Source organism: Mesocricetus auratus, unplaced genomic scaffold, assembly GCF_017639785.1.
Source record: "Mesocricetus auratus isolate SY011 unplaced genomic scaffold, BCM_Maur_2.0 Super-Scaffold_100010, whole genome shotgun sequence".
In the NCBI taxonomy this organism is placed as follows: domain Eukaryota; kingdom Metazoa; phylum Chordata; class Mammalia; order Rodentia; family Cricetidae; genus Mesocricetus; species Mesocricetus auratus.
In genome coordinates this window covers 4737488-4750316 of record NW_024429194.1, presented here as the reverse complement: position 1 = coordinate 4750316, position 12829 = coordinate 4737488, and the positions used below count along the sequence as shown (strand labels likewise).

Here is a 12829-nt window from a genome sequence, read left to right as displayed (position 1 = left end):
AGATGAGCTTGAGAAAGCGCCTCAGCGGGGACTTTGTTGGATCCTCCTCGTGATTAAAAGATGGAGGCGGTTCAGGTGTCATCAGCAACCACGGTCTTTACTGCTTCCAGATAATTCTAGGAACTTGCTAGAATTCTACCACAGGGTTAGCTTTCTTCTATTTTATAGTAATGTGTTTATGAAATTCTCCTGATTGAGGATCTTCATTTTGTCCTTTGCTTAAGCCCAAGATAAACTGTTTACAAACTGGATGAATTTAATGGCGAATAGCAGATTGCTTTTGGCAGGAAGAATCATGCCTAAAGAAAAAATTATCCTATCAATATTCCGTGTGTTTCCCTCTTCAGCTGGAAACCTTGTGCTGGAGGCACACCGGATATTTTCACAATAGGAAAAGAGGTGTTTGGGTACACATGTTTACCTCTGACAATCAAATCTGGTGACCCACTCATAGATTTTATTCTTTTTGTTGTATGTAGAGCTGCAGGTTTCATTTGTGGGATTCACACACAACGTCATTTCAAAATGCATTCTCTGGGAAAACCTCCTGTTCCCAAAAGAATTTGCTAGAACCGCGTATGAAAATGGAGTTGTCCATTGTGCTTTAAAAGCGCTTCTCTTTGCATCTGGCAGAGTCATCAGCATACAGGTGGATGAGAGCAGTCCCGTAGAAATGAAGTTGGGGCCATTAGCAGAAGGAAGGACAGTCAACATATCCAACCTGTACATCGGGGGACTTCCTGAGGACAAGGGGACTCCGATGCTCAGGATGAGGACCTCATTCCACGGCTGTATCAAAAACTTGGTCTTCGACACTGAGTAAGTGTGACTGGCTCAAATCACACTCTTATGCCTTCTCATCTACCTCCTGAGTATGCCGTCGGAGATGTCCCGAGTTCTGCAAGCCCTTCTGTAACAAGTGAATCTTCTTGGTCTATCATGACAGTCTCTTCCAGTGAAAGGTTTAACGTGGCGGACTGATCTGTCCATCAAAGTTTATTAAGAAGACAAAAAGATCATGATTGGCCCTGTGTGTGTCCGCAGTATGGAAGCATTGAACGGGGCTTCAATGTGCACTGGGCATTCTCTCTGCTACTGAGTTATATCCCATCCCCAAGTGTACCTTTGCAACATAGCTACACTTTATCCTTGGCTTTCCCTAAGGCGGTTGTTATATAATTAAATATTACAAGTCCCTGCTCTCTGAGAAGAGAAGTATTAGCTGCCAGTTGGATGTTCATTTCACCTCTCCCACATTCTAGCCAAACTGAGGAGGGTCGGAAAAGTTGTGCCCGAATCTACAGGCTGGAACCTGCCTACAAGAAGTCACAGCTGCAGCAGATGCTGAGCCCACTCTTGCTAGGCTGCTGGCCTGTGGGTGACCTTGAGCAAGGGCAGGGATCTTCCATAGCCACAGTACCCTTCTCTGAGAAATCGCCTCCCGGGAATTCCTGAACACAGAAAGAGTAAGGCCTGGACACAGGCTCCAATGCAACATAGAGCCTCACTCCGCTGCTCGTCCGTCTCTTAACGGATGAGCTAACTTCATATTCCTGAAAGCCACAGTGCTCTTGACTCCATAGGCAGACGCAGCTTTGCTAGGCGTCCGAGGGATCCAGGCCAGCACAGGACATCCAGCTAGAGCTTCTAAGCAGAGAGACCTGTGACAAGCACAGCTGAGAATAAGGAGCCAGTGTTAAAAGGAAGTGATGTATGGGCCAGAGACTCATTGGCCTGAGAGCCCAGCCTGCAGGAGGTGACAGCCTTGAGTCTACTCTGAGTTCGGGAGTCTCCAGGTCACCAGCATGGAACCAAACGGAACCGTGTGACCTGGGCGCTGTGGAGGATGGCCAGCTTGGTTGCTCTGAGAGTAAACGGATTGACAGTTTAAAATGGGATTTAACTACACAGTAATGAAATGATTGGGAGCTTCCAGGTTGGTTCGCAGTAGTTTTATTTAGATGCTGTCTTGTTTGTCTGCAGACTTTTGGACTTCACCCATGCAGTCAGTTCTGATCTAGTGGAGCTGGACGCTTGCTGGCTGGCAGAGGAGCCCACACAGGACCTCCATGGAGAACACGGGGAACTCCCTCCCGAGCCCCCGACTCTACAACAGCCCGTAAGCATGGCCTCCTTCGGTGACGTCGGGACGGCTTGAGAGAGGCACAGGGAGGAGAGAGAACGTGGAACTGAGTTATTATACAGGGGCCACTGAAGCTGGGAGGAAGGGGAGAGGGCTCCAGCTGTGCCTCTCCCTGACCCCAGCTCTCCAGCTGTGCCGCCAGCGGCTGAATATCCCAGAGCCCTTTGGCTGTGGAGCCTGGGAACTAACTTTCTGGTGATGAACAGTAAGCAGGGATTACACAGCAGGGCTGGTCTGAGGGTGCCTTTGGGTCAGCCCAGATGCTCAGCATCCCTGAGTGGTTAGCGCACCAACCACAAGAGTTTTGGTAGTTTCCCTAATCTTCCTTAGCACTGTGTGTGGGGGGTCATGCAGATAATCCCCTTTTATGATCTACTGTGTACCCTTCAGTGTTTAAGAAAGAGAGTCTGACTCGATAAGCAAACTCCAGTCACGACTCTTCTTCGTTCTCTCCCCTTCGATGTCTCTCCCCTTGTATATTTTGAAAATCTGGAAGCATGCATGGTTGCCCCCACCCCAGCAGCATCATGCATGCAGGGCCACCGAGTCCAGGACAGTTTCCCTAGTAGTACACGTCTATCCTAAGCCTCACAACTGAGTCAGGGACTCATGAGACTCGGGATCCCCTGTGGGACACTGTGGGGGGACGGAAGCCAGCCCTGTCTTGTGCTCTCAGCCTCTGGCTACAGCCTGGGGCCCTTTGAGACCCCCCCTCTCCTCACCCAGCACCTGGTATGTGAATTTAAGGTCCTGTGGGGTCTTCGTCTCCCAGTGGTGCGTGTGCGCCAGCTGCGGCTCCATTTTGGCCCCTGGCATCCTTGGGCCATCCCCCTGGTGCGTTAGGCCCGAGGAAGGTCCACAGAGGAAAGCCATATCTGTGTGGAGGGGGGAGTGAGTTTGAGTGGCAGTGAAAGGTGAGAGGTAGCTCAGACGGCTTCCCTGGGGAGACGGGAGGTGAGGGGTGCCCTTTGAAACAGAGCTCTGGAGACGCCCAACCACAGAGGTAATGGCCCGCCGTTGAGACGCGGTGGCTTCTGGGACTTTTCTGTGTGGGAGAACACGCCTGTGTTAGTGGAGTCCTGCCACAGTGTGGCCGAGGACCCTGACCCTGGTTCACCTCTTACAGGGGCTGTGCACGGTGGACCCAGCTCCCGGGTATGTCGCAGGCGCCCACCAGTTTGGCCTCTCCCAAAACAGCCACTTGGTGCTGCCCTTTAACCACTCCGATGTCCGAAAGAGGTAAGCATTCCGTCGTTAGATGAGGAGCGAAGCTTAAAGTGCTGTCTTCAGAAACATGTGGATTTGCTCATACCAGACAGGTTTGGTACCCACGGGGGACCCTGACCTAGCTCTCGTCAGGACCCTGGGGATAACACACTCCGCATTGCCCTCAGATGAGTGCAGGCCTTCCTGCTGGCCTATGAGAGGGGAGTCTTGCTCATTTTCATCCTTCAGGGCTTAGCGGAAATGTCATCTTTAGTACAGCTGGAGGGTGTCTCAGCGACATTCTGTAGCTGTGGCGTGGAGCCTTGGTTTCAGGCTTAGGGGACTCCTCACTGACTGTCACCGAGCTGTTTAGGCCAGACAGGGGCCGTCTGTGCCGGGTGAATGGGCTCCCGAGTGAACGGAGCACCCCTCTCTACGAGAAGCTAAATATGCACTCTTAAGCAGCAGTGGGTAGCCTCTTCGCGGCCACTTGACATACCGGAAGCCGACCTTTCTGGTTCCCCGTTCTCCCCCAGGCTCCAGGTTCAGCTGAGCATCCGGACCTTTGCTTCCAGTGGCCTCCTTTTCTACGCGGCTCATCAGAACCAAATGGACTACGCCATCCTCCAGCTCCACGGAGGACGCCTGCACTTCATGTTTGACCTCGGCAAGGGCCGAACCAGGGTCTCTCACCCTGCTCTGCTCAGTGACGGCAAGTGGCACACCGTAAGTTCATGCACAAGGCCCCTGCCCCCTGTCCCACACTCTCTCTCCCTCCGCCTCTGGCGCTCATGCGGCTTTCCCGGAGGGAAGCTGTGTGTTTGGATCCCTTACATCTGTCATCTCCTGGAAATTATATAACTGCCTCATCAGCGGGGGGTGGGGGTGTCCTTCTCTACTTCCTGGACCCCTCCTGGCACTTGTTCCATGCTGAGCTACCAATAAACACTCGTCAGCTGGCTACAGGCTGAACCGAGGGTCTCCAAATTCTTCTAAACTTGATAGGAGGCCAGTAAAGCCCACCTGTGGCCTGAAAGGAAGGAGCTGCTCTCTCCCTTGGCATCTGCTGATAGCCAGGGCTCAGAGCTCAGCTATTGACCCCTGCCATTGTCCTCGAGCCTCATCCATGTTCTCGGCACCAGCTGTGCCGCGGGGCTTAGTCTGGGCTCCTACAGATCTCAGGAACCCACGGCGCAAGAGCACATGTGTTACAGTTTCCTCACGTGCTTACAGTTTCCGGATGTCTTCATCTTGCACAGGTCAAGACGGAGTACGTTAAAAGGAAGGGCTTCATGACTGTTGACGGCCAGGAGTCCCCGACTGTGGCGGTGGTGGGAAATGCTACGACGCTGGACGTGGAAGGGAAGCTGTACCTCGGAGGCCTTCCTGTCCACTACAGGGCCAGGAACATTGGAAACGTAAGCGGGACCCGCGTCGCCTTGCCGCGGCTGGGTTTTTGTGCGAGACCATCATTCTCTGACTCTTTTAAGTTATTCTGCCTGAACCTGGGACTCCCCAGAAGGAGCAGATCTTACAAGCATGTGAGCACAGGTCATGTGCCGGGCTCCCTTAGAAAGAGCAGGCCTTACACGTGTGTGCATAGGTCGTGTGCCGGGCTCCCTTAGAAAGAGCAGACCTTACACGTGTGAGCACAGGTCGTGTGCCGGGCTCCCTTAGAAAGAGCAGACCTTACACGTGTGAGCACAGGTCGTGTGCCGGGCTCCCTTAGAAGGAGCAGACCTTACACGTGTGAGCACAGGTCGTGTGCCGGGCTCCCTTAGAAAGAGCAGACCTTACACGTGTGAGCACAGGTCGTGTGCCGGGCTCCCTTAGAAAGAGCAGACCTTACACGTGTGAGCACAGGTCGTGTGCCGGGCTCCCTTAGAAAGAGCAGACCTTACACGTGTGAGCACAGGTCGTGTGCCGGGCTCCCTTAGAAAGAGCAGACCTTACACGTGTGAGCACAGGTCGTGTGCCGGGCTCCCTTAGAAAGAGCAGACCTTACACGTGTGAGCACAGGTCGTGTGCCGGGCTCCCTTAGAAAGAGCAGACCTTACACGTGTGAGCACAGGTCGTGTGCCGGGCTCCCTTAGAAAGAGCAGACCTTACACGTGTGAGCACAGGTCGTGTGCCGGGCTCCCTTAGAAAGAGCAGGCCTTACACGTGTGCATAGGTCGTGTGCCGGGCTCCCTTAGAAAGAGCAGACCTTACACGTGTGAGCACAGGTCGTGTGCCGGGCTCCCTTAGAAAGAGCAGACCTTACACGTGTGAGCACAGGTCGTGTGCCGGGCTCCCTTAGAAAGAGCAGACCTTACACGTGTGAGCACAGGTCGTGTGCCGGGCTCCCTTAGAAAGAGCAGACCTTACACGTGTGAGCACAGGTCGTGTGCCGGGCTCCCTTAGAAAGAGCAGACCTTACACGTGTGAGCACAGGTCGTGTGCCGGGCTCCCTTAGAAAGAGCAGGCCTTACACGTGTGCATAGGTCGTGTGCCGGGCTCCCTTAGAAAGAGCAGACCTTACACGTGTGAGCACAGGTCGTGTGCCGGGCTCCCTTAGAAGGAGCAGACCTTACACGTGTGAGCACAGGTCGTGTGCCGGGCTCCCTTAGAAGGAGCAGACCTTACACGTGTGAGCACAGGTCGTGTGCCGGGCTCCCTTAGAAGGAGCAGACCTTACACGTGTGAGCACAGGTCGTGTGCTGGGTTCCCTTAGAAGGAGCAGACCTTACACGTGTGAGCACAGGTCGTGTGCCGGGCTCCCTTAGAAAGAGCAGGCCTTACACGTGTGAGCACAGGTCGTGTGCCGGGCTCCCTTAGAAAGAGCAGACCTTACACGTGTGTGCATAGGTCGTGTGCCGGGCTCCCTTAGAAAGAGCAGACCTTACACGTGTGAGCACAGGTCGTGTGCCGGGCTCCCTTAGAAGGAGCAGACCTTACACGTGTGAGCACAGGTCGTGTGCCGGGCTCCCTTAGAAGGAGCAGACCTTACACGTGTGAGCACAGGTCGTGTGCTGGGTTCCCTTAGAAGGAGCAGACCTTACACGTGTGCCCAGGTCATGTGGTCGGTTCCCCTTAGACGGTGCAGACCTCTCAGAACATGTGCACAGTTCACATGGTAGACTTCCCTTAGAAGGAGCAGACCTTACACGTGTGCATAGGTCGTGTGCTGGGCTCCTTTAGAAGGAGCAGACCTTACACGTGTGCATAGGTCGTGTGCTGGGCTCCTTTAGAAGGAGCAGACCTTACACACGTGTGCATAGGTCGTGTGCTGGGCTCCTTTAGAAGGAGCAGACCTTACACACGTGTGCATAGGTCGTGTGCTGGGCTCCTTTAGAAGGAGCAGACCTTACACGCGTGTGCATAGGTCGTGTGCTGGGTTCCCTTAGAAGGAGCAGACCTTACACACGTGTGCATAGGTCGTGTGCTGGGCTCCTTTAGAAGGAGCAGACCTTACACGCGTGTGCATAGGTCGTGTGCTGGGTTCCCTTAGAAGGAGCAGACCTTACACGCATGTGCATTAGGTCGTGTGCTGGGCTCCCTGAGAGCCATCAGCTTTCCCTGCCTCTCTGCTAAAGAACTTTCCCTCTTCTGAAGATACACAGTCCCAAGGCAACTCGAGACAAGCCCAGCCAGTTTGTAGGGTTCGTTAGTGAGAGGAGCACTCTAGATCCGAGGTGTATTTTGGGGGGGAAATGATGGAAAACGCTTCCACCACCTTGGCACCAAAGTATCAGAGTGAGAGAGGAAAGGGGAATGCTCATGTGCGGAGCAACCAATCTTTGAAAACCAAGATGGCGCTGTAGCGTGTGTGGCTGAGAGAGGTTTAGTGACATCCAGGAAAAAAAAAAAAAGACGCCCCGTGTCGTCACCTCTGCCTCCCCTCCTGTCTCTCTCGATTTAGACAACGCACAGCATCCCTGCCTGCATCAGGGAAGTGGCAGTGAACGGCAAACAGCTGGACAAAGACAGCCCCTTGTCTGCCTTTGCAGCGGGCAGGTGCTACGCAGCGGCCCAGGAAGGAACGTTCTTTGAAGGAAGCGGCTACGCTGCTCTCGGTATGTGCTTGTTAGCAGTCTGGAAGGCGGGCCCTGGGTTTAGCGTGGACTCTAAGCTGATGTGGGTCCAGGAGGAACTGCTAGGATTGGACCCAGCTGGACCCAAGGCTGCATTTCTTTCACTCAGGGCTCTGTTCTGTTTCCAGTGTTTTGCCTCACCAGTTTTTCACTCTGCAGAGGCCCCTCTCCCTCCAGCACTAGACAGTCACGAACTCCTGGCCTCATCCACACATCCCCTGAGTGTACGTAGGGCGTGCTTCCTGCCCAAGTTAATAAAGACCTTTGAATTAAAAAGCAGGTGTGTCAGCCGGGTGGTGGCAGCGGCCGCACATGCCTTTAATCCCAGCACCCAGGTGGGCAGAGGCAGGCGGATCTCTGTGAGTTTGAGGCCAGCCTGGTTACAGAGTCAGGTCCAGGACAGCCATGTCTGCATACAGGGAAACCCTGTCTTGAAAAACAATCAAAAGCAGGTGTGTGCATCTGTAATTCCAATGCATGCAAGTGGGACACTTACTTACTCTGTCTAGGCTGTGATAACACCACCCTCCCCGTCTTTCATTCAGCCCCAGGCGTGGTGACAAATGACTTCTGCCGCCAGTATACACCTTTTTTTTTTGTCACTTGAATTAAAAAAATACATACAATCATTCGATCCCCATTTTGAAAACACCTAATACGATCAGCGAATGATGCTAGCCAAGGTATAGACAAATTAAGAAGCTGAAGGCTAGGGGGATAAGTCTACAGCACTGGGAAAGACCACCAAACTGGATGCATCCAGGGCCGAAGGGACCAGATGTCCCCAGGTGAAGGAAGTCCCTTCCAGTGCTCTGGTTTGTGGCTGAATGCTTTCTTTAGAAGCAGTGTTCCTATTGGTTGTGCACACCTGTGACCTCGGCACCTAGGAGTCGGAGTTAGGGAGACTGCGTATGTGATGCCCGTCAGACTCCGTAGCAAGACTCCATCTTAATGCACAAACAAAAGTGAAAGGGAAAAAGCGTTCTCTTCTTACTGAGGAATGTGAGAGCAGAGGCCTGGAGGATGGGGCCGTGGGGCAGGGGGTGTAGCAAGATCTTGAACTTGGCCAATAGCCGTGAACGCTTAGCCAGCCCAATGCAGCCCCGCCCATCGGATGGGCTCTCACAGTGACAGTGCTTTCCTGTGTTTTCCAGCCAAGGAGGGCTACCGAGTGCGATTGGATTTAAACATCACGCTGGAGTTCCGAACCTCCTCTAAGAATGGCGTCCTCCTGGGGGTCAGCAGTGCCAGAGTGGATGCCATCGGCCTGGAGATTGTAGACGGCAAGGTATGTGCCCCACCTGTGTGCCCTGCCCACCCCGCCAGAGGCAGAGTGGGAGACAAACGGTAGGACATGCTCAGATCCAAGTTTCTCATTACCCACCCCATTAACAGAGACATAGGACATCTCCGTTAGCGTTTCAAAATCAGGTAGTCCTAACAAGCGTTTCAAAATCAGGTAGTCCTAACAAAAGCTATCTTCAGAGCGACTTCTTTTTGCATACCTGAATTAAGATTGCCGTAAACCTCGGCACTTCTCTCTGGGCCTTACCAGAAGCAGCGTTACCCACAGGCTACCTGGTCTCCTCTAATGACTTTTAAACTTGTGGCTTGCAAACAAGCAGAGCCGCGCAGAACTGCCCAGAAACGAACACATGCACGCATCCCCATGTACCCAGCCCAAGGCTTCCCATGGTGATGTCAGGTACAGGCCCCACAGTGAATCCCCACAGGAACACCCTCACCACCCACGGAACTTCTGAGGACGGGCCGTGCGCGTGTCTGCCTGTGTGCGTAGCTCGTGACGTGCAAAAGGAACCATTGCCGCCGTCAACTGTAACGTCCACGTCAACTGTGGCAGTTACCGCTAGACTCCTCCTTTTCCCACGGCACGGTCCCCAGACCTTTCCCCCTCACCCTTAGCAGTCACTGCTGGGTCCCAGTCTCTCAACTGTTGTTTTGCAAAATGCACACACTAAGTCCGTGCAGTAAGTGCCCTGCTTTCCTGAAGGCTCAGCCAGGTTGGTGATTTCTCATTACAGAGCGTTTCCTCATGGGTTGGGTATATTGGACTTTGATTTTTTTTTATTGGAAGAATGTAGTTTTCCCTATAACTTTGGTGATAGGAAATGCAATCTCCCCCCAGCTCGTCCACCTCTTTCCTTCCTTGTGTAATTGCCTCCCCCAGAGTCGTCCCTGGGCTCATCCTCTTTGTTCTCCCCCCCCCGGAAGCCATGTGGGCACTTTTAGGGGAGTTTGTGGTCCCCCCTCTCTGCAGGGCATCTCACACATGACTGCAGTCCAGTTGGGGCCCCTTGACTGGGTCCCCGTGTGGCCCCCACACCTTTGGCTGTTGGCACGAGTGGCCTGGGGTGGTCCCTTTGTTGCCACTGGGTTGCAAATCCTTGCAGGCCATTTGCACGTCCACCCTCGGGGCTCAGTCTTCCCTGATGCCTTTGGCAGTGCTGCCTCTTAGCTGGAGTTAGCACCCATCTCACTGCCTGGCACATAGGAGAACGGGGCGTGTATGCCGCGCCACGCGTAAGCTGCAGGAACCACGGGTATTGGAGTCTTGGGCTGCCCTCTCCTGGTGTGCCCTGCCGCCGTGTCTACTGGTGGAGTAAGAGGCTGCAATGCTCCTTTCGGAAGGCGAGGAACATGGTGTCACTCAAGTTCACATGCCGAAGTCCTAACTGCTAGCGTCTCTCAGGATACGACTGTATTTGGACTTTAAAGCGGTAACTAGGAGTCAGCGAGATGGCTTACTTGGGCATAAATGCCCGATGCCAACCCTAACAACCTCGATTCAGTCCCCAGGGCCCATAGGAGAGAAGGGAGGAATCAACTCCAGCAATTTTTTTCTGTGATTTCTGCATGCTCATGCGTGGGACACATACACAAATAACTGAATATAAATAAAAGAGGGTAATTCACTTAGAATAAGGTCACTAGCATAGGCTGAGCCCATCTGTGACCGGATAAGTGTGAGGTACCAGGCACACAGAGAAAACCAGCTTCCCAGAAGGCCCCTGTAGACTCCCATGAACTTATTTGCTTGTTTTTCAGTATTTCTTTTCTAGGTTCTCAGCCCTTATGATTTCTTACAGGGGGGCCAGGGGAGACTAGCAAAGTCTTCACCTCCCCTTCTCCCACTTCAATTGAAAAATACCCTATGACAGAACTGAAAAAGAAATACCCTATAACAGAATTGAAAAAGAAATACCCCGTGACAGAACTGAAAAAGAAATACCCCATGACAGAACTGAAAAAGAAATACCCCATGACAGAATTGAAAAAGAAATACCCCGTGACAGATTGCTGCTTCAGTGCTACAGATGAGAGCCAGCTCTTCCCCCTCGTCCTATACTTTAAAATTTTTGAAAAACCTAATTTTACTTGCAAGTTTTTATGTAAGTTTTTTAAAAAAAGTTATCAGAAGTATAATGGCTATAAAGTGTATTTTCATATTGTGTCCCGTTTTTACTTTTCTGTTGTGTCCTACCTACTGCTTTTTGCTCTCTTTCGATTTCAATGTTTTGTCCAAAAGCCTGCGATACACTGGTTTTGTCACAGTCTGTTCTGAAATAGTGGTCTCCTGACTGTCATGTTCTTACGGCTGACTAACTGTGGGGTCTGTCAGGTTCCCAGGGCACACGCTGGCCTTGAGACTCACTGGGTACCTGTGTCTCTTCCCAGCTCTTCTTATCCTGCCCTCTACCCCGACTCTAAAGGTCTCTAGCTCACGTGTTTCCCCGGCTTCTGATTGCTGTATAACCCTGCCATTTCAGCCATACACTTCCCTGCTCCTTTTGGTCCTCTCTAACCCCCCGGCCCCCCCCACTCCTCTCTTTTCCCCTCTCCGCACTCCCTCTGCTCTCTTTTCATGGCCTGGTTCAGTCTACTGGCCATATTTCGTCCACTCCTTTCTCTCCTTGCTCCAGACTCTTGCAGGTGCCTCAGGCGGCCCTCTCCCACATATCTACAATAAAAACCTTCCCCCAACCAGACCTTGGAGCAGTCATGTCCTCGCTTTTGACAGTAGCTAGCATGAGACAGTTTCCTTTTGGGGGCCACCAGTCAGCTCCCAAACCGTGACACGGAGACTTCTCATTAGTTGTGAATGCTCGGCCTAGCTTAGGCTTATCTCTGGCTGGATCTTCTAACTTAAATCAACCTGTTTCTCTTGTCTATCTTTTGCCACGGAGCCTTTTACTTTTCTTTCCTTCTGTGGGTCTTATTTTCACTGCTTCTCATGTCTGCCTGGCAGCTGCCTGGCATCTTGCCCAGGGCGTGCCCCCCTCTTTCTCCTGGTTTTCTTCTTTCTCTCATTCTTTTCTCTTGCCTAGCTTCTGCCTCCTATTTATTCTCTCTGCCTGCCCGCCATGCCCATCCTTTCTTCTGCCTAGCTATTGGCTGTTCAGCGTTTTACTAGACCAATCAGGTACGGTAGGTGAAACAGATCCAGCACATTTTTACATAATTAAACTCACATCCTTACATCATTAAGCAAATGCAGCATAAACAAATGTAACACACCTTTACATAGTTAAAGTAACATTCTGCAGCAGAAACAAATGTAACACGTCTTCATATAGTTTGACAAATGCAGCAGAAACAAATGTACCACACCTTTACACAGTTAAGGTAACATTGTACAGCAGAAACAAATGTAACACGTCTTCATATAGTTTGACAAATGCAGCAGAAACAAATGTACCACACCTTTACACAGTTAAGGTAACATTGTATAGCAGAAACAAATGTAACACAGCTTTGTCTGGTTAAAATAATATTCCATCACAATAACATGCTTGAAAGCCTCCCCTCTTCTCTCAGTCATCCTGGCTCTCCCAGGCCTGGAGGTTGTAAGTCTAAGGCTTGGGAGCACTGATTCTTCCTTCTGAGGCCCCTCTCTGACGTGTGAATGGCCATCTTTTCTTCACGGTGTCCTTTCTCTGTGTGTCTGTGTCCTGGTGCCTCTTATGAGGGTACAGATCACATTAAAGTCCATCTCAGTGACCTCATTTTAACCCATTGACCTCATTAAGGTACCCATATCCAAATATCATCATATCCTGAGGAATGCTGGAGGTTAGAACTTGAACATGGAATTTTGGAGTGACACTGTTCAGCCCAGAACCCCTCCTTTGCTATGCCCTGGCTTTTTGTCTGCCACTTGCTGCTGTAGAACCTCTGTGGTTTGTTAGAAGTTAGCAAGTGGTCATGTGTAGATGTTACTCAACCTCCTGGAACTACAAAGTCTCAGACATTTCTGCAGTGCCCTGAAAGCAACGATTTCAGAATTGTGGGACTGAGGTAGAGTCCAAATCATTGAGGAGGTGGTTTTCCACCACTATTAACTGTTTCTCATGGCCAGTGCTAGTGTTTCCAGAACCCTATGAGGAAC

The 12829-nt window shown here is 51.8% G+C and overlaps 1 protein-coding gene across 1 annotated transcript in view; it reads left to right on the top strand.

Moving 5' to 3' along the window:
- Lama1 (laminin subunit alpha 1) overlaps positions 1–12829 on the top strand; it is a 126745-nt gene that overhangs the window by 112663 nt on the left and 1253 nt on the right. The window contains exons 55-61 of the mRNA XM_040752891.1: positions 634–819; positions 1984–2119; positions 3270–3382; positions 3886–4075; positions 4609–4767; positions 7251–7404; positions 8577–8710. Coding sequence (XP_040608825.1) covers positions 634–819; positions 1984–2119; positions 3270–3382; positions 3886–4075; positions 4609–4767; positions 7251–7404; positions 8577–8710 — 1072 coding nt within the window. The remainder of the gene's footprint in view (positions 1–633; positions 820–1983; positions 2120–3269; positions 3383–3885; positions 4076–4608; positions 4768–7250; positions 7405–8576; positions 8711–12829) is intronic.